Source organism: Sceloporus occidentalis, unplaced genomic scaffold (genome assembly GCF_023333645.1).
Source record: "Sceloporus occidentalis isolate IW3139 unplaced genomic scaffold, rSceOcc1.0.p SCAF_7, whole genome shotgun sequence".
NCBI classification, from domain to species: Eukaryota; Metazoa; Chordata; class Lepidosauria; order Squamata; family Phrynosomatidae; genus Sceloporus; species Sceloporus occidentalis.
Window position 1 is genome coordinate 17,147,437 of NW_028316987.1, and position 20,057 is coordinate 17,167,493.

The 20,057-nt window shown below is 45.2% G+C and overlaps 2 protein-coding genes across 6 annotated transcripts in view; one reads left to right on the top strand and one right to left on the bottom strand.

Annotated features, from left to right (window-relative positions):
* EZH1 (enhancer of zeste 1 polycomb repressive complex 2 subunit) overlaps positions 1–13,154 on the top strand; it is a 29,219-nt gene extending 16,065 nt beyond the window's left edge. For 2 of the 5 annotated variants that reach the window (XM_089532184.1, XM_089532186.1), the window contains 13 exons: positions 2,899–3,062; positions 3,713–3,804; positions 4,216–4,399; positions 5,069–5,265; positions 5,363–5,454; positions 6,369–6,409; positions 7,209–7,334; positions 7,487–7,665; positions 8,270–8,365; positions 8,813–8,894; positions 9,124–9,204; positions 9,976–10,060; positions 10,191–13,154. In XM_089532184.1, the coding sequence (XP_089388310.1) occupies positions 2,899–3,062; positions 3,713–3,804; positions 4,216–4,399; positions 5,069–5,265; positions 5,363–5,454; positions 6,369–6,409; positions 7,209–7,334; positions 7,487–7,665; positions 8,270–8,365; positions 8,813–8,894; positions 9,124–9,204; positions 9,976–10,060; positions 10,191–10,251 (1,480 nt within the window). In that variant the 3' untranslated portion in view covers positions 10,252–13,154. The other 3 variants (XM_089532187.1, XM_089532188.1, XM_089532189.1) reach the window with 3 other exon arrangements.
* CNTNAP1 (contactin associated protein 1) overlaps positions 13,147–20,057 on the bottom strand; it is a 45,511-nt gene continuing 38,600 nt past the window's right edge. The window contains exons 20-24 of the mRNA XM_089532183.1: positions 17,750–17,877; positions 17,455–17,548; positions 16,531–16,767; positions 15,990–16,040; positions 13,147–15,810 (exon numbers count right to left, since the gene is read on the bottom strand). Of these exons, the coding sequence (XP_089388309.1) occupies positions 15,557–15,810; positions 15,990–16,040; positions 16,531–16,767; positions 17,455–17,548; positions 17,750–17,877 (764 nt within the window). The 3' untranslated portion in view covers positions 13,147–15,556. The remainder of the gene's footprint in view (positions 15,811–15,989; positions 16,041–16,530; positions 16,768–17,454; positions 17,549–17,749; positions 17,878–20,057) is intronic.

Sequence of the window (20,057 nt, forward strand, 5' to 3'; positions counted from 1 at the left end):
GCGGGACTTTCGGTACCGAGGAGGAAAGTTTCGGCGGCCAGAGGAGGAGGAAGACTGAGAGGGGTAACGGCGCCTCTGGGGTCCCTGTTGTTGGGGCTGACGGTCCTGCTGGAAGGTCCCCTGCGACTGACCTTGGGGCTGCCACGGGCGCTGCCTCTTCCTGAAGGGCGAGATGGAGGACGACATCCTGTGCGTCTTCGCCGCCGCCTTCATCCTGAACTTTCTGTTCAGGCGTTCGTCGGTCTCGGCATGGAAGAGGCCAGACACATCCAATGGCATGTCCTCAATGGCCGCCCTCACACTGGAGTTGAGGTCGGACCCCCGGAGCCACGCATGCTGGCGGAGAGCCATCGACGCCGACATGGTCCATCCCACACAGTCTGCCATGTTCCTAGAGGCGGTGATGAGCCAGCTGCCGATGGAGTGGGCCTCATCCCGGATCTCGACAAGACGCCTCTGAACCTCGTCCGGGACATCGGGGACGAGCGGCGAGATTCCCTCCATGAGGGTCTGGATGTAGGCCCCCATGCAAGCGTTGTAGTTGATGGCCTTAACTGCGAGGGCCGCAGCAGAGTAGGCCTTCTTGGCCAGGCCATCAACTTTGTTCGCCTCTTTGTCCACTGGCGAGGTCGCCTGCTTGGGGACAAAGCCTTGCTGGGCCCCCTCTGCAATCGCCGAGTTAGGCTTTGGATGATCGGTCAGCCACGCACAGCTTGAAGGGGCGATCCGATAAAGGGACTCGATCCTCCGCGACGACCCCACCAGGGAAGCAGGAGCATCCCAAGACCTGCGGACAATGGTCTCGAGGGAAGGCAACAGCGGTATGGATGCCGGCGTGGGGACCCGACCATGGACGCGGCGCTCTACCGGATCCCGGGCCTGCTCGTCGGGGAAGGAGAGCTCGAAGTCCAGGGCCCTGGCCATCTTGATGATGTGCTCGTTGAACGAACGCACATCATCGGTTGGCGAAGACGGCTCAGGGTGATGCATCCACTGAGGAGACGCCTGAATGGAAGTGTCATCCTCGCCAGAAGGATCCACCGTCGGTGACAAGGGCTCCTCATCATAGTCGGAACTTGATGAGAGCTGCACATCAGGCGCCCGGACTCGAGACACGGGACGGGATGGAATCTGGAGGGCAGGCAACTCCATCTCGGGGCGAGCGGCGGAACAGGACGGAACATCAGGTTTCGACGTCACCGAATGCGAAGTCCGGGGCTTCTCCTTCCAAGGGGCTACAGGATGCAGGTTCAGCTGGGTGAACTTGCGGAAGGCGGTCTCCCTCGGTACCGACATGTAATACCTCCCCGTCTCAGAGTCGTAAAACATGTTGGTGCCCTCGTCCAGCGGCTGGTCGTCGTCGTCACCGGGCTCGTTGTCTTCCGAATGGAGGGAGAGAGGGGGAGAGTGCTCCCTCACGACTCTGACGGCCTCCGCATCAGGGTGGACGAAGTCGACAGTGGCTGGCAACGGGGTGTCCAGAAGGGGAGCTGCATGCGGAGCAGAGGATCTGTCCGGGCGAGACGAAGCGGGCGTAGGAGAATGAGCCTTTTTGGTCGGGGAGCGAGTCTTCTTCACCGGGGCACGAGACTTGTGAGACGAGCGCTCCTTCCCCTTCAAGGAAGTCGAAGCTCCACTCTGGCCATGGCTGGATTTCGACTTCTTCATGCCCGAGTCCCCCAGGGTCTCCTTGGAGTGCCGCTTCTTGGACGGGTGAGGCGTCTCGTCAAGGAGAAAGAAGGGGTTGTCCGGCAAGTCGGAGAGGACTACCGCTGTCGCTGTGGAAGGCTTGGGTGACTTGCCCTTGTCAGCCACGATCTTCTTCGGAGCCACCGGCGTCCCCGCCTCGGTCAGCTCGGCGGCGTGTCGGGACGGCTTCGACTTGGAGGGTGGCACCGGTACGGCCAAGGCTTCCGCCTCTGAACGGTCCCTCGGTCGCGAGCCCTCCAGAGACAGCTCCCTTCCGGACTTCGCCCTGGGCTCGGAACCCTCAGGCCCCGGAGTTTTCTGGGGGCGCTTGGAGGGCTTGTCGGTGGCACTGGGTCTCTGGGAACCACGGGCCACATCAGTGGTGGAAGAAAACTCTGCCGTCGGCGGGGCAGACACCACACTAGACACGCTGGCTCGGGAAGAAGAGGCCGGCGGTGGAGCAGAGGGGGCCGATGACGGACGAGAGCCACCCTCCTGGACCTTTCCCTGAGCGATAGCCGAAGTCAACCGGGACTCACGGTTCTTTCGAGCCTGCGAGGAGAGCGACTTGCAAAGGGAACAAGCCTTCGGGTCGTGGTCTTTGCCCAAGCAGAGGAGGCAGGAGGAGTGAGGGTCCTGAACGAGCACCTTGCCCCCGCACACGTCGCACTTCTTGAAGGGTGCAGGCATCCTTCCAAAGTCGTCAAGTTGAGAGGAGAATCCAAAACGAGGTCAATCAAGCCGAAAAGTCCGAAGTTACCGGGCGGGAGAAAGAGAATGGTCAAGAGACGGTCCAAGGTCAAAAGTGAAAGTGATTCCAAGCAAGCAAGAGCGAGCGAAAGTTCCCTGAAGCAGCTAGTGCGGCGGAAAAAAGGAACTGGGGAAAAGAGCGGGAAGGCAGGGACCTTATAATGGGTGGGTGGAGTTACCGCCAAAAAGTTTCTATATGTTGCAAAGTAAACTTTGCCCAGTGATTCCAGAAGTTTCCAAACAGCACTGCGCAGGCGCAGTGAAACCCATTTGTATGATTCGCAGAGACCACGAAGAAGAAACACGCATATACATACATGCAAGCACACACAGGGGTGGCTTTTAAGTCAAAGATAGATATAAGATAAAAGCTGTTCATCAGCCTAGATCTGGACATTCTTCCCAGTGATTGGTGTTACCATAGAAGCCCCATGTGATTTTTCTCTTCCCTCCCCTCAGATACAGAGAGCTAACAAAAGAATCTGACCCAAGTGTGCTCCCTCCCGAATGTACACCAAACATTGATGGACCATTTGCCAAATCTGTTCAACGTGAGCAGGCCCTGCACTCCTTCCACACCCTCTTTTGTAGGCGTTGCTTCAAATATGACTGTTTCCTACATCGTAAGTTCCTGACAGGATCTCAGCTTGTAAGGGAATGTTGGGCATGACTGCAACAAGTATTGGGGTGTCCTAAGTGTTTTCTATGCATGGGAAACGTTCCTCAAAGACCTTAGCAAAAATTGTCTTATCAGGTGGCTGTTGTCTAGCAGAACCCCATTCCTCTAAATGCATGCTCTCCAATTTAGGAACTGAGAAAAGACCTATCCTGGAATTTTCCTCCTGTTTCCTGTCTGTCCACTCACCTCACCTGCCATAGTAACTGATGTTCGGTTACAGTTTTTATTGGTTTTCACTACTAATGATTACATATAACAGACAGCCTCAGTTTGTTTTAAGGATAATAAAATGTTGCAAAACCAATTAGGAATGCAGGCAGTACACAAGCAGTTTCTTGAGTTCTTTGAAAGGATTCATAGCCTTTCTTAAAGTCTCCCCTATCATGTTAGTGTTGTGCTAGACTGGAGATTGTTTAAATCTGAGTGTAGTTACCAAGTTTTCACCAGGTGGCAATAGCAGCAATACCTTTTACTGCAATGATGGTTTTAGGGGTGTTGTTGGCAGGATGGGAGGGCTGATATTGAAGAACAGAACCTTAAGCTATTTTGACAGTATCTTGCTTTAACTGAAGAAAATGGGTTCCTCTCTTTTAGCATTTCATGCTACCCCCAATGTTTACAAGCGGAAAAACAGAGAGACTAAGATTGAAATGGAACCTTGTGGGCCAGACTGCTTTTTGTGGTTGGTAAGTTAGCAAAGAGATATGTAGCCTGGGGTGAAGGGGGAAGCATTAAAGGATGTTTGGGGTTGGAGCCATCATGTTCAGAATATTTAGAAGTATTCCAGAGGGATGGATTCCCCCATTAAGATTGTAAGAGCAAAAACAAGGAACAAAAAGAAGTCCCTCAGCATCTTTAAGACTAGCAGATTTGGTATGGTGTCCTATTTTGGAAAGACAAGTGGTTTAAATTTGTAGAAAGGTGATATTTTAATTCTATGAAACAGAAAGTTGTGGAGTTCATTTTCAATCTCAGTGAGCTAAAGATGCTTGCTCTTGTCCCTCCATGTTTTGTTTTTGACTAGCTTAGTAGCCAACTAAATGCCTGTCTGAGATCTCTTACTTTTTTATGTGCTTTTAACTGGATTTTGATTGTAGGAAGGAGCCAAGGAATTTGCTATATTACACAACCCACGATCAAAGTGCTCCGGACGGCGTCGACGCAAACACCCCACACTCAATACCCCCTCCTCTTCCAACACTTCAGCTTCCACAAGCAGTGAAGCAAAGGAAGGTGACAGCGACAGAGATACAGGCAATGACTGGGCCTCCAGTTCTTCTGGTATGTAAGACTCCGTTGACAGATTGCCCCATTGTCTTATGAGAAGTGAGGAAGGCAAAGTAGTAGCAATCATGATGCCTGTTAGTTTCCACTTAGTAAATGCCTTAGAGGATCTATAGAGAATCTAAGGCCCTGTACAGACCGGCCTAAAAGGCCAGCCTGGGGGTGGAATTAGGGCGTTATGTCCACATGACATTCACCCCGGCTGTGCCCACAGGGTGCCATGATGCCATGCGTTGCTCTACACAGCGCACAGCATCATGAGACTCTCTGGCGCTGCGTCCATACAACACAGCACTTTTTGTGCCCTGGAAAGGCCGGATTGGAGCTTCAGCGTGAGGTTGCCGCAGCCCCGATACAGCTAAAAAAGAGCCCCTAAGTCTGCTTTTTCAACATGCTCCTTCAGTGTGCCAGAGAATAGTAAAAAAAAATCTGTCTTCAGTGCCCTGGCTCAAGTCTGAAGTTAATGATCTTCAGCATGTGCACAGTGCTTTTCTTTTATCATAGCCAAACCACACACTTTTAGAACAAGGAATAAAAATTTTGGATGTAGATTGTGTAACTTGGCAGATACCCGATTTGATTTCTGCCCCAGGTCATAACTGTAGGGGTCTCAATTTTTAGGGGCATGCTTTCCCAATATTTGAATTTGTTCTCTTGTTATGCTAGAGGCAAACTCACGTTGTCAGACTCCAACCAAGCCAAAATTGAGCCCTGCCTCTTCACAGCCCTTTATGTCTGATATGCCGGTGGAGCCTGTTGAGTGGACAGGGGCTGAAGAGTCCCTTTTCCGCGTCTTCCATGGGACTTACTTCAACAACTTCTGCTCAATTGCTCGGCTTTTGGGAACCAAGACATGCAAGCAGGTATGTCCTCCTGGTGCCTGGAAGGACCAACTCACCAGTGGTGGGCATTCCCTCAACGTAATGTCAGTTTGCCTGAGCTGCATGTCTCTTCTGGCAGGTCTTCCAGTTTGCAGTTAAGGAGGCCTTGATAACAAAGCTGCCAGCTAATGAGCTCTTGAATCCCTCCCAAAAAAAGAAGAGGAAGCACAGGTATGTGGCCAGTGGGAGATATGTGAGGAGTTCTCATAAATGTAATAATAATAATAATAATAATAATAATAATAATAATAATACAAGTAATATATTTGTACTGTAGCATAGGGTGGGGAATCTTTGAAAATTTGCAATTCACATTGCAGACAATGGACTGCAACTCCCATAATCCGTGACAATTGGCTGTGCTGGCTGGGGTTGATGAATTTTGGAGTATACCATCATCTGGAAGGCCACATATTCCTCTCTCCTCACTAGGATATAGAACTTGATTGTTCTTGATAAAGATTATGATTCAAGGTAGGGAGTGAGGGGTAGGTCATGACTGCCCAGAAAAAATCATAGAATCGTAGAGTTGGAAGAGACCACAAGGGCCATCCAGTCCAACCCCTGCCATGCAGGAAATCCCAATCAAAGCATCCCCGACAGATGGCCATCCAGCCTCTGTTTAAAGACCTCCAAAGCAGGAGACTCCACTACACCCCGAGGGCGTGTGTTCCACTGTCGAACAGCCCTTACTGTCAGGAAGTTCCTCCTAATGTTGAGGTGGAATCTCTTTTCCTGGAGCTTGCATCCATTGCTCCGGATCCTAGTCTCTGGAGCAGCAGAAAACAAGTTTGCTCCCTTTTACTCTGCCCTTCCACACAGTTTAAGGTAGAGGATCACAGTCTGACATGTAGTGTCTCCCCACCTTTGTCTCTGAATGTTGTTGAATGAGAATAAACTAATCCTTCTGACTGTGCTGTTCCCCTTCTCCCAGTTTCTCTTTTGCTGTTAGAAGGATCTGACAAAGAAGCTAAGAAGTGAGACTCTTAATCACAGGGATTAAGAATACTGTTGGGATTAATCCTAGATTAAAATAGGCATTATTTTCTCTCTTTTTTTTCCTCTCCTCCCCATCCCCAATAAAGGCTCTGGGCTGCTCACTGTAGGAAGATACAGCTTAAAAAAGGTAAAGTATGTTCCCCCAGCACAATGCCCAGACTCGCCTCTTGTCCATCTCCTTCTGGAGAGTAGGAGTGGAGTGTCTCTGGGAGTTTAGCCAAACCCAGCTATTAGCCACATTAGTCTAAACCTTATTGAGAAACTGGTGGGGTGTTCCAAGCAGCTGGCAGTACATTGTTTCTCCCAAGATGTAACCTAGTACTGTTGAACTCCAACCAAGTATTCTTTCATAATGCTAAGTGCTAGAAATCAAAACCCTAAAAGAGGAAAGCCACAAATGCCAACATCTGGTATTTTGAAAGTCACTCCAGTAATCCAAGTTGACATTGTTTTTCTGCCACATTCCAGCTCTGGCTGAAGTTTGGCAAGGCCCTGTGTATGCAAGTCATTTTGCCATCTGCTGATGTTTGAGCCTGCACTTTATACAGACTAAGTCTCCTTTATCTGGAATTCTGAAATCTGAACTACTCTAAAATCCAAAACTGTTCATGGGTGGCTAAGACAGTGATACCTTTGCTTTCTAATGGTTCAGTGTAAACAAACTTTGTTTCATACACAAAATTATTAAAAATATTATGTATAAAATTACCTCCAGATTATATGTATAGGTTTATATGAAACATAAATGAATTTCATGTTTAGACTTGACTCCCATCTCCAAGATAATCTCATTATGTATATAAAAATATTCCAAAATCAAAAAAAAGCCAAATCCAAAACAAGCATTTTGGATAAAGGAGACTCAACCTATACTGAATTTTCATGATAACTTGGCTCACAGCTTTTTCACAATCCTCTTTTGGCAGACAATTCATCCACTCAAGTGTACAACTACCAGCCCTGTGACCACCCAGACCACCCTTGTGACAGCTCCTGTCCTTGCATCATGACCCAGAATTTCTGTGAGAAGTTCTGCCAGTGCAATCCTGACTGTAAGGAACAAGGCAGTAGGCTAGATTTTACACATTTTGTCCTATGGCTTTATAATAAGATTGGGCACTTCTTCTTTATGTGGGTTGGTTCCATTTTTTCACCCATGTTACAGGCAGTCCTTTTTAAAAAGTGTCTCTGTTTCTCCTTCAAGGCCAAAACCGATTTCCTGGCTGTCGGTGTAAAACCCAGTGCAACACCAAGCAATGTCCATGCTACCTAGCTGTGCGTGAATGTGACCCAGATCTCTGCCTGACATGTGGAGCCTCAGAACACTGGGACTCCAAAGTGGTCTCATGCAAAAATTGCAGCATCCAACGAGGCCTCAAGAAGGTATGTGCAAGAAATGGGGCAAGCAGTGTCACACAGTGAGTGGATAGGGAGGCTGGTAGAGTTTGAAGGCTATAGGATGGTGAGGAGATGTAAATTGTTGAGTCCCAAATGCACATGTATACAGGAAGCATTACACTCCAACGTAAAGGAAACATAAAAGTTACATGAACATCAGTGGGCTAGCCATCCGTGGATTAGAGCATCCTTGGGTGGCCCTGCCCGTTATTGTCAATGGTGGCACATGAATGGGATGGCACTAAGGCAGTCATGTGCACATCACATGTGCATTGATAGTAATGGCACTTCAGGTTCCACTACTTTTGGTATCTGCAGGGGGTCTGGAATGGAACCCCTGTAAATACAGAGGGCTGACTGTACAAGTGGGACAAGAAGGTATGCTATAGTGTCATCTAATTAATAAAAAATGGATGGTAGACATTTAGCTGAAGTGCTGTAATTCAATTATATCTTGTTAGTGAGGAGATGTGGAGTAAACTGTTTCCTTCAATCCCTGTGAGTCTCGGTGTGTGTCTGTGATATTTTACCTCTTTCCTAAGTGCTCCGCAGTATAGGCTGAAGCACCTTCCTTCTCTTCTCTTCTTAGCACCTCTTGTTGGCCCCATCAGATGTTGCAGGTTGGGGAACCTTCATCAAGGAGGCTGTGCAGAAGAATGAATTTATCTCTGAGTACTGTGGTGAGGTGAGTTAGGGAGGCAGTGTGTACTCTGCAAGTTACAACTTCCTCTACAGCTCCCCCCCCCCACCATGTTTCAGTTGTGGGAATTGCCACTGGGAGCTGCCAGGTAGTACGTATATTTTGTTGAGGTAAGAAAAAGGGAAACAAGCTTACCTTTTCTGAGTAGATCCAAAATGAAAATTTCTCTGTCTTGTCCCTCTCAACCACAAAAATCTGTGAACCATAGTTCTGAGTCCTGGATGTATGTCAAATTACTTTTTTGACCTGCTCCACCCTTGAGCGCCAATTCTCTTGCAGAATGAGGCTCCATGCGCTATTCTATTGAGGAGATGTGCTGGTCTTTGTTGTCTATGGGTACTTAAGCCCTTTCACTGCCCTAATTAAGTCCTTTATTTGCTTGGTTCACTTCTTTGATCACTCATTTTTCATCTGTTTCCTTCCTTTGTCCAGCTCATCTCTCAAGATGAGGCCGACCGACGTGGGAAGGTCTATGACAAGTATATGTCCAGCTTCCTCTTCAACCTCAATAATGGTAAATGACTACATTGGGGCAAGACAGAGCTCCAGAATCAGCTCTGTGTTACAACCTTGAGTAATGGAAAAGAGAGTAGGAGAGGAAGCAACTTGTAGGATAACATCTGGAGGGTGGGATCCAAAACTCCCACCTCTGCTTTGGGGAGTATTTAGCTAAAGTAAATCAGCTTTTGCAGCAGGATTTACTATTATTAGTTTTAGTTCAGCTTCTCTTCCTGTCTGGACAGATTTTGTTGTTGACGCTACTCGCAAAGGCAATAAAATCCGTTTCGCAAACCACTCTGTCAATCCCAACTGTTACGCTAAAGGTAAGGCCATAAATTGCTAGTTTTAGGTATCTTCCCTCCTTGTGTATTTCCCCTCCACCCTGAAATAAGCCTCTAAAGTGAAAACCAATATAAATTTAAATAATAGGATCATGTCAATCCTCCTGTTTCAAACCTAGGCCACATGGACCATGATGTCATATTTGGTTTTTAATTTAAAGGTCAGATATCTTCATCACAACTATTATCATGGCTGGACTGTCATAGAACAGGATTTGGGGGATTCCAGGAATACAAAAACTATGGTTTAGCATCTTGAGGCTGGAGGTTTGGGGGAGGGATGAGAACCTAGATGGGATGAAGGCTTCGTATTTTGTAACTATAATCCATAATCTAGTTTCTCGTACTTTCACAGCCACTGCTGGGGATGGAATGTAGTCACCTACAGAATGCCCAGTGAGAACTTCATAAATCCAGCAGCTTGAGCTGGAATCTACAAGAATCCTGCCTTTTTGTTAATGTATGCAGGTTTCCAGTATGTTGTAAATAAGAAGTAGGGAAATATCCATTGGATTAACCAGGCCCCAGTTCTCTACTGGTTTATCATTTTGTATAAAAGCAAATCTCAGCTGTGGAGATACCTGGAGTCCTCTTGAAAATTCTTCTTTCTGTAACCTGGAAATGTTTTGAACTTAGGACCACGTGTTTGGTTGATAGGTGGGTGGCTGTGAGGACTTGGGTTATGGTGGAGCAGTTAATCACATCAATGATGAGATTGGGCAGCTGATTTCACTTCTCTTGCTTTCAAAACAGTGGTGATGGTGAATGGAGACCACCGTATTGGGATTTTTGCCAAGAGAGCTATCCAAGCTGGTGAAGAGCTCTTTTTTGATTACAGGTGAGTGTGTGTGAGAAAGAAGGGGAAAGTGCCAACTCCCAGTATTGGGCGTCATAAGGTTCTGAGATGCTGTTCTAGAGTCTTCACAGAAGAACCATGCTTGTTCATAGCTATTTCCCTTTTCCCCCAGGTATAGCCAGGCAGATGCACTCAAATATGTTGGCATAGAAAGAGAGACTGACATAGTCTGACTCATTGCCATGTCACAGTGCTCCGAGCCAGCATCACCATACCCTATCCATGCTGCTTTCCTCATTGCTGTGTGTGTCGTGAGAGCTTTGTTCCACCTGGACCCCTCTTCAGAGAAGAAAATGGAGAGGCCCACTTCTCCAGTGTTTGTAAGATTCTTGTTCCAAGGCCTGTGAATAATAGCTTTGTGGGGACCAACCCCTCTTCAGAGAAGAAAATGGAGAGGCCCACTTCTCCAGTGTTTGTAAGATTCTCGTTCCAAGGCCTATGAATAATCAGCTTTGTGGGGAAGGCTCTGGGATTGGTTTCAGCTGGAGAGGTCTCCACGCAAGAGCAGGTAGAACCTCAACACAAGATAACCCCTCCAGCAGGGGAGGATAGATCATAAAGTGCTATGCATAGGTTCTGTGGGGTAGTGAATTTGTAGACTGAGGTAGAGAGAATGAGCAGGAGTAGAATTCGTATGGGACTACTTGTGATGAGCAAAAGGAGTGAAAGTGGGCAGTAGAGGTTCAAGGAACCTGGGAGGTGGGGTCCAAAGTTGCTACCTTTGTTGTCCTCTTGGATCTTGTTGATTCACCTCATCAATATATGGTATGGTTTGGGAGATGGACAAATTGCTGAAGAACTGCTGTTGTGAGACATTTCTTTTTCTTGCTGGTTGAGAGTTGCAGAATCCCTTTTATCTGGTCATAGTAATATTGATAACACTCCCATTCCCTCTTCAACAGGGAGGCTATTTATCTTCTCTCTGCCTGATTCCTGTGGGATTTTGGGTTTTGGTTGTTATTTAAGATTATTTTTTTCATAAAAAAATTCCTGGATATTTCTGAATTGGACATACTGAGGGGAGATGGATGAATGGATGTTTTCTAGGTAGATGAAGATTATAATTTGCTAATTTCTCCCCCCTTAAAACCAAGATTTTCCCCACCCAGCCATATATAAAATAAGCTATTATTATGCACTTTAGAATAATTCACTCCAGCTAGGCCAGCAGCAGGGAGCTGGACTCCTTCTGAGTTGTAGGGAGTGGAAAGCTGACTCCATCTCCAGTTCAGAGTGTGGTTTACTGTAGCATCTGGAAACTGAATACCTTATAAAATCCTACATTAGTTGCTTAACCACAAACTAATGATAAGACCTGACTCATTGCACTTTTGAAGGTATTTACAGGTGTTGGCAGTAGACTGGATCTTTGTGTCAAACCAAGATAGTCTCTCTCCCTTCCTCCCTCTCTGGGATAGAGCATCTGCTTTTGTTAGTGTTTGAGAATAAGAGAATAAAAATAGAAGTCATGTTTTATTTTATTACTTTTGATGGAAGTAGTATGCACAGCTTCATAGAAAGTTTAGCTGGGGCATCTTAATTACACAAAGAACACCATTTGGCTTAGTTAAGGTTTTCAAATCACTCCCAATCAAGATAGTTGGCCATAGTTGTCCGAGTGTGAAACTTTTAGCTATTTCCCCCTCTACAAATCACTTTGTTAACTGACTGACCCCCTTCCCCTGTCCAAGCATGCATCTCTGGAACATAGGAAGCAATATTTAACAGTGACTCTGAGCATGTTTAGTGTGCCTTCACTACCCTGCAACTGAAACCTATTGTTTGCCATCTGAGATCAGGGGAAAGGGCTTCCAGGTGTGAGTATGCTATTGTTGAGGAGCCAAGAGTTCTTCAGCCTTTTTAAGATGCCAGCCACAGAAAGAACTAAATAAAGCTCCCCCAGTCACTTTTGCTTTGCTACTAAATAGTTGTGGTGGAACAAGCAGAAATCTTTCCATATAGCAGCTCACCTACAGAATCTAGTGGCAGTCAAGTGTGCATATTCATTTTCTGTTTTTTTGCTGCTTCTAAGATGGACATGAGAAAATGGTGCCATGTTATTGCCAGTTTCTGGTCCAGCTTCTTTAATACAGTCCACTAATTGAGAATTTCTGCTTGGTCTCAGCAGAGATCTCAACACACTTACCCTTGTTTATTGTGACTGCCAAAAGAAGGCACTCCAGATGCAAACCCCAAAGTCCAGTCTGCTTCGTCAGACTGGAACTGTTGGACTGAAATATGGATATTATAAGTTAAAAAAATACAAATTCATCATTCTCAAGAAAGTACAGCACTATCTTAACAGATATGCCACTGGGCTTGCCCCCACACACACACACACACACAGTTTTCCACTACAGGGGTCATAGCAACCCAATTCTGTTGCACTTGCAGTTGACCTTTTCTTTCAGGAAAGGTCACATAGCTTAGAGTAAGATTCTGGGTCTTCCTTGAGGCTGTGGAGTTTGACCAGAAAGTGGCAACAGATTGGGGTGGGCTGGTTTTCATTCTTAGGCCAGTTGATTGAAGTGCCAAACTGTTTGATGAAGCCACTCTTGTCCTTTCAGCGGGTAGTCAGTGCTGAACCAGTCTGTGACCTGAAGTGATGCATGTCTAATATTTTGTCAGGGGCCAGATCTACAGTAGTGGGTGTTCTGTCTGTCTATATTTGCAAAAGTACCTTGACTCATGGAGGCATTGTTCTTGCAACTCATGGGTGTTTTAGACCTCACATCCATAGTGCATTATATATTGTAATACAAGTCTGTATCGCTTGACACTTTTGAGGCACAGCACTAGAGTTGGAGCAGGGTAGAGATGCAGTCCCTTTCCATTGCTTTTAGTGACAAAGTGTGGCACATACTATAGAGCTCATGTATGGTTTCCCTCACTTGCTCTCTGAACTTTGTGGAATTGCTCTTACGAAATGAAAAAGGGGCTACTCTAAGCAACATGTAATCTACCCTCTCCCTCTTTGAGCTGCTTGTGACTCTGTGCTTTGCTGCTGACAAATTATGTGCACTTTATATTACAGCTTGTAAAAGTTTGTCTTAATAAAGTTGTAGTGACTGCTGAATTAGGTCTGGCTCATTTTATGGTTGCTTTCAGCACTGAGGAATAAGAATGACCATTTTGTGTACTGCTACCTGATAAATGCAAGGCCTGTGCAAGAGAACAGGAAGGGAGAAAGGCCCATGCCTCTGTTTCAAACAAGAAAAGCATCATTATAGTAGTAAGATTATCCGTTTCAGACTGGCATTTGATGACTTATACAAAAGGTTTTCTTCAGGTTTTTGATGCAACATAATTTGTGCTTGTTGGAGACTTGGAAAGCATCCCAGCAGAGCGAAACACCCATCACTTCTATAGCTGTAGCAAGCCTGTTTTCTGATGCTACATTGCTGCATTGTCTTCTGATGCTACAGTTCTCAGCCCAACATATTGATTCTTTGGGTAAAAGCAATGTCACTTTAAATCAGGGGCCTTGACTGCAAAGTGAGTTTTGATCCATCCTACCATATCCATATTGATTGCAGCATGTCTGTTTTTCTGCTGGTGGCTACTGACCTGAAGGCTGCCTAGCAGACTCCCACTTTGCTGGTAATTTGGATCTGAAATATTGTTTATCACAACAGCTCTTTCTGACAACAGCCCTGCAGTAGCAGTGTGTGCCTGTCCATGATGCCAAATCAGTAACATTAGCTACAATTTAGTAGCCTCTTTTCAGCTGGGAGCAAAAACGAAAAGGTTTTACCTCAAAGCAAACTCAAATGTCTGTATGAACTGAATGGGAGACCATAGATAGGGTCATATATGGCCCTTGTGAAACATAACATGTTGTGAACTCATTTTTGCACATATGCCAGAAGGCAGCTTCCTACTACTGGAGCATGCTGCTATAGCTATATGTTTATACTTGCAGGGGATCTAAGAGGACAATGTCAGCTCTTTTCTGCCTGCCTACAGATGTAAAACTGCAGCTAGATGCTGCCCAGGCACCTCCTGCTCTCCCCTGGACACAAAATTGCTCTCTTGTACAAGTTTTCTCTACAGAAAAACACTTATCTTTGAATTTTACAACCTGTATATCTTTGCCTGAGGACAAGACCTACTTTCTATGTCCCATGGAAGACAAAACATTCCAACTGCAACAAGTGCTGCAAAGAATCAAATTGGCCTTAAGTGGTCTACTGCCAATGGCTCAGCGAGGTGCCATCTCTGCTGACCCCAAAGATGTTTGATCACAATTGTACCACCCTGCCCTTTTTTCCTTTAGTTTATTTATTTATGGTAACCTTCACATTTTGTCTAAACAAACAGCTCTTTAGAAAAAATAAACTGCCCAGGTTTAAGCCCAGGCCTTTTGGATAAAATAAATGCATTTGGCCCCTGCTACAATATCTTCTCATACAAGTCACAAGTGAACTTAGCTGTCAAGGTAAGGAAAGAAGAAGGTTGGAAGTCACATGGAGCAAAACATCCTCCCCCAAAGTAGCAAACTACAGACCACAGACAACAGCACTTCACTTTAAAACAGACTTCTGCTTTTGTGTTTTTATACAAACTGATAGAATAAAAAAACTTTTCTAATAACTCACAACCAAAAAAAAAAGTAGAAAGAATTTAAAATTCTCAAAACCCTGATTTACGAAAAGCAGCAAGTGGTAGCAAAGTGCGAGTGATTCTTCCATGCGCTACAGCTGCACATATATACTGCAGGCAGATACCTATATTGCACATTGGTTTCTTTCAGGGCACAATATAATGTGCCACAATCTAAATATGCTATATTGCATGGCTTGACTAATGGCTTTTTTAAAATGCTAAGCAGTTAAGCAGGAAGACTATGTGCTAGCGAATCAACATGTGAGAAGGCCAGCATGGATATTGCATTGCATTTTCCCTTGTTCCTTAAAAATAAAAATAAAAAGAAGAAAGTGCAGTACTGACAGTCACATCTCTTCCAATTAGAAGGAGCTCTGAAGTTTAGCTGAAACCAAGTCTGACAAACTGGAAAAGAGGCTGTTGACACAGCCTGCTGCATGTCACTCCTTTGCCATCCCATCTTGTTTGAAGAAAGAAACCACACTGCCCAAAGAGGAGTGGTGTGAAGAAGTGGAGTGGAGGAGAAGAAAGACTTTGGTAGTTGCCCAGGCACCAACCAAATTCCCTCAATCGTGTGAAATACATTTGGTAGGAATCAGGTTATTTCAAAAAATGGGGAGGGGGAATCTTTGATTGGATGCCTCCTGGGTGACATTGGGTCCAATTGGGCAATGCGGCAAAACTCCATAAGATGTGCAGGTGAGACAAGGCAAAGCACCAGGCAGGCCATCTCGCAGGGATGGTTGAGGAGATTTGGGAGTGGGGGAGACAGCCTCCTAGCAAGTGGCACAGATGGCAGTTCAGGTTTGGTCCTGCCAAGAGGCTGCAGCCAGCACCGATGACTGGAGGATGAACCCTTGGGGCTCCAGTTGGCTATTCTGTTTTCGACTCCTCCAGGATCTGTGGCAAGTTTTGATCCTTTCGCGAAGCAACTGGCTTAGCTGCAGGCGTGGGAGCAGCCGGTCCTCCTCCTCCACCACCACCTCCACTACTGCTGCTCCCACCACCACTATTGTAGTCCTGGATGGCCTTTGGCTCGTTGGTGTGATACGAGCCCTTGTAACGGTGATGGTGCAGGTACATTAAGATGAGGGCAGCCGCCAGGAGCAGAAGTAGAAAAAAGATAACTGTGGGGAGAGGCAGGGAAGTGACAAAGGAAAGGAGAGAACAAAAGTAATTTAAGAACAAGAGTAGGCAACAGAACAACCTGGGGTCAAAGTCTCACGGCATCCCATTAGACCCCTGCCCATAACTGTCACTGGCCAAAGGAGTTCAAATATCACATGGCTCCTAACACAACACTCACCTCCAATGACAATTGCAACCCAGCCATCATCATGGATGTACAAGAACTCCACTAGAAGGACACAGAAGACACATGAAAGTTTGTTTTTTAACTGGCAGAGATTTAACATTCTGGAACATTTGCTATGAAGCATTTGACCTCACTGACTCAGTCCATTCACATAGTGTGGTGATGAGAAACTTCAACTCTCCAGATGCTGTATACTACAGCACCTATGATTTCTAGCTAGACCGCCTGAGCACTGAAGTCCAAAGCATCTGGAGATACCCTCCAGAGATCCTGCTATGGCCACTGAGGTCCTGTCCTCCCACATCCCGAATGAAAGAACAGAGATATGCTTGAGACAAGATCGAGGCCCAAACGTATTAGCAGGACTTCATGAAGGAAGACAAAAAGCAACCTTAGCTGGTTGCCTTATTACCATCCAAGTCCCTCTTTATTCTACCTTTGTAAGATTAGAGCTCCAGAAAAGATTAAGGCCAAATCTTTTCCACAGTAGCTCTTTCCGACTCCAAACATTCCCCACGTTAAAGTGCCTTACCTGGTTCAATGTACCAGGGATCAAGTTCAGGGGGTACTTCAATATAACTGGAAGGCATAGAGGCACAGTTAGATTCCACCAGCCGTCCCTTGATGCTATAAGGAGTTATGGGGTTGCTGCCACTGGGCCGAAAGATGGCTTTTAAGGGTACAATACTGTTGAATTTCACTCCTGAGATACAACCAGTGAAACCTGGTGTGTTGTACCTCTGAATCTCAGGGTCGATTGTACCCGTCTCTGTGGAACATAGAAAACAAGGACATGTTCAGAACAGGTTCAGAAATGCACACTCCTTTCTCTCCTCCTTATCCCACCCCAAAAAACTGCTCCAAAACAAGAGGGGTGTCTTCTGATCACAATTTTAGTTTTCTTTTACATTATAAACTGCTTGGGGAGACTATGCTCTTGAGACCCAGCTAAGAAATTATTTTTAATTTAAAAAATCCATATTCATGAGCCAGAAGACCAAGAAAGACTGCACCCACAAACAAGGACGTCACATTTATGTTGGGAAGGTTGTAAAGGAAATATAGGACAGAGGATGGCAAGCAAGTGATGTCCAAAGGTGCTCCCGTGCAATTTCCTCCATATCTCTGCATTACTGCAGGCTGCAACCACCCATTTATGTGATATAGGAAGCGGCCATACCTGTTTTTGCTTAAAGATGGCTATTTTGAGGACCCTCAAAATGTATGTTCTCTATAAACTTTAAAAGCTTTAAAATGAAAAATTTCTTTGTGTGAGTGGTTGCCCAGTTTGGGGCCAAAAAAGATTTTCACTCATAGATGACTTGAGTCTGCCACACCGAGAACCTTAGCAGACCACATGCAACATGTGGGCTGCACAATTCCTACCCCAAGGAAGAACATCCAAGAAACTGTGAACAGGTGCCAGGAATGGGCATGATCCATTAATCTCACTCACCCATGAAACGGCCAAGATATAGTGCCTTGGGGGAATCAAGTTTGCTGTCCACAAAGAGAGAGAACTGATGCACAACGGTAGGGTAGTAATCCAACTAGAGGGAGAAAAAGAGAGACAGAAGAGGGATGTAACACTCCAAAGGTGATCTAAATCACAACAAAGATGTGTGGGCACCTGCTTGTTGCTGCTCATTTGCCCATGGGCAGAAAGGCCTCCTTTTATCTAACAACATCAACAGGATTGCTCCATTCCCTTTTCCATCAAGTCCCCACCAAAAGCCCCCAAAGCTTTATACCTGTGTATACAAAGTTCGATTCACTCGAGTGATGTTGATCTGGTGTGGATGCCCATCGGCCACTGAGCGTGTGCTTAGGGCCACAATGTAAGGAAGTGTGCCCAGTTGATAACGGAGCTGTAGAGTGCCTGTAAGAGAAGCATCAAATACAAGGAGGCTGACATCTGCTCCCAACCCCACAAACCATGCATAAGAAAGGAAGGTAAATTGTCAGCAGAATTTCCAGGTAACTGATTACATGTGAACTAGGCAGAACTTGGAAACTTATTTCGGCTATAACTCCCAGCCACTATGGCCTCTGGTTAAATACAATGGATAGTAAAATGGTGTCCCTTACATAAAATGGTAGAATCAAGGTTTGCTTTCTGGAATATATTTTCCAGAAAGCAAACCTTGATTCTATCATTTTATGTAAGAGACACCATTTTACTATTCATTGTACTTAATGGGACTTGAGCATCCATGGATTTTGGTATCCATTTTGGTATATATATTCAAGCCATGGATATCTGAACACATGGATAAAGAATCCACGGATACAAAGGGCCAACTATATGTATAAAATTAACTTCAGGCTATGTATATAGGGTGTATATGAAGCATAAATGAATTTCATGTTTAGACTTGGGTCCAATTTCTAAGATACCTCATTATGTAGATACAACTATTCCAAAATTCTCCCTCATCTAAAATTCCAAACACTTCTGGCCCTAAGCATTTCAGACAAGGGAGACTCAACCTGCACTGTTTTCAGTCTGTCTCAGAGCTATTGACAATCAATTTAACTGGGTAACACCAAATTCTACTTAGATGAGAAATGGTGAGGGGGAGTCCATTGATTCTTGACAACAATATATTGGTCATCAAAGTTGTGAGCTATCCCTACTATAATGGAAAGTACTTTGTAATAGTTTTTTCTTGTATGGGCATTTATTAGACACATTAACTTTATACAACCTTTGCTAGTGGTGGTGATGATGAAAACTTGACAGAACTGTGGGTTGTTTTTGTTTTGTTTTGGAGTTTTTTTGGCTTTAAGATAAAATGTGCCTTCCCTGATGCTATGGGAAAACTCTGAAAAAAAAAATCTTTTGACCTGGAGTCCTTTCACATTACACAAATACAGCACTATGATTTCACTTTAACTGCCATGGCTGTATCCTATGTAATCATGGGGTTTGTAACTTGGTGAAAGTTTCAGGAACATTATCCTATATACTCCTTGGTGCAGATGTTCATATATTATACATGCTGTGATAATGGGGAAGTCCTCCCAAGTCCTTCTCATTATTCAAAGCTTCTTCATAGGTAACGAAGGGTTAAATGTGAGGGGGGAGGGACAGTTGTATTTTAATAAGGTTTAGTATCACAGGTGATGAGACAGCAATTGCCAGTGAGATAACCAGTTGGGAAGAAGTGCGAACCTGAACCTTCAACATGCTTCTGAGCAGAAGATTTTAAAAACCTGAAGGACTATGGATTTGTCTCTGGATCTCTCTAACTTAATGAAGTCTATGCAAGTGCTCTGGACTTGGAGTCCAGTCTCCCAGCTATCCAGAAACATCAAGGACTACAAATCCCACCGGAATGTATTAGCCAGTTGCGTCAGGATATTTTGAATATTTTTTTGATTTGGCTGAAATAATTGATTGTATATCCTGAAACTTCTAACTGTACATGAAGAACAAGATGGTTCTTCATGTGAAGAGATATCCTTTTGCTATAAAATTTCCTTAGTTAGAATAAAGCCTGTTCATTAAAAGTACTCTGCCTCTCTTGCACTTCTTTTCATGTATCTTAGCTTAGCCCAGTCCTTTCCTATGGTCAGCAAGAGAAGTGCCAGTGGGATCCCCAGCAATGTCCCAGTGCGTTCTTGATCAGGTGGTGGCAGCAAGTTCTTTAAATAAAAGGTGGTCTCAAGAAGTCCCATCCAGCTCAGGCAGGAGAATGGAGGGGGACCCAGATAATCCTCATACGGTGGCATAGGTGGGGTTAGGAGGGTGAAGTTTTGAGTACAAGAAAGGGGGGGGGGGTCTAACTGCTCACTGGATTCTCTGCTTCTGTCTTAGTTCTGGGGAAGGGGGTGGAAATTAGGCAAAAGTAGTACAGAGAACCCTAACACATGTTTTCCTGATTTTCTTTTTCTGATGGTCCAACCAACTCACAGGCTTTCTTTTCCCTAAGAGAGAAGTGGGAATCCTGTGCCTAATGTGCTGCATGGCCTCTTCCCGGGGCTCTTTTTGTGCTCCAGGCTTTATTTCAAAAACTGGGTTTGTTTCTACCAAAACAAGGCAAATTATTTCTGAAA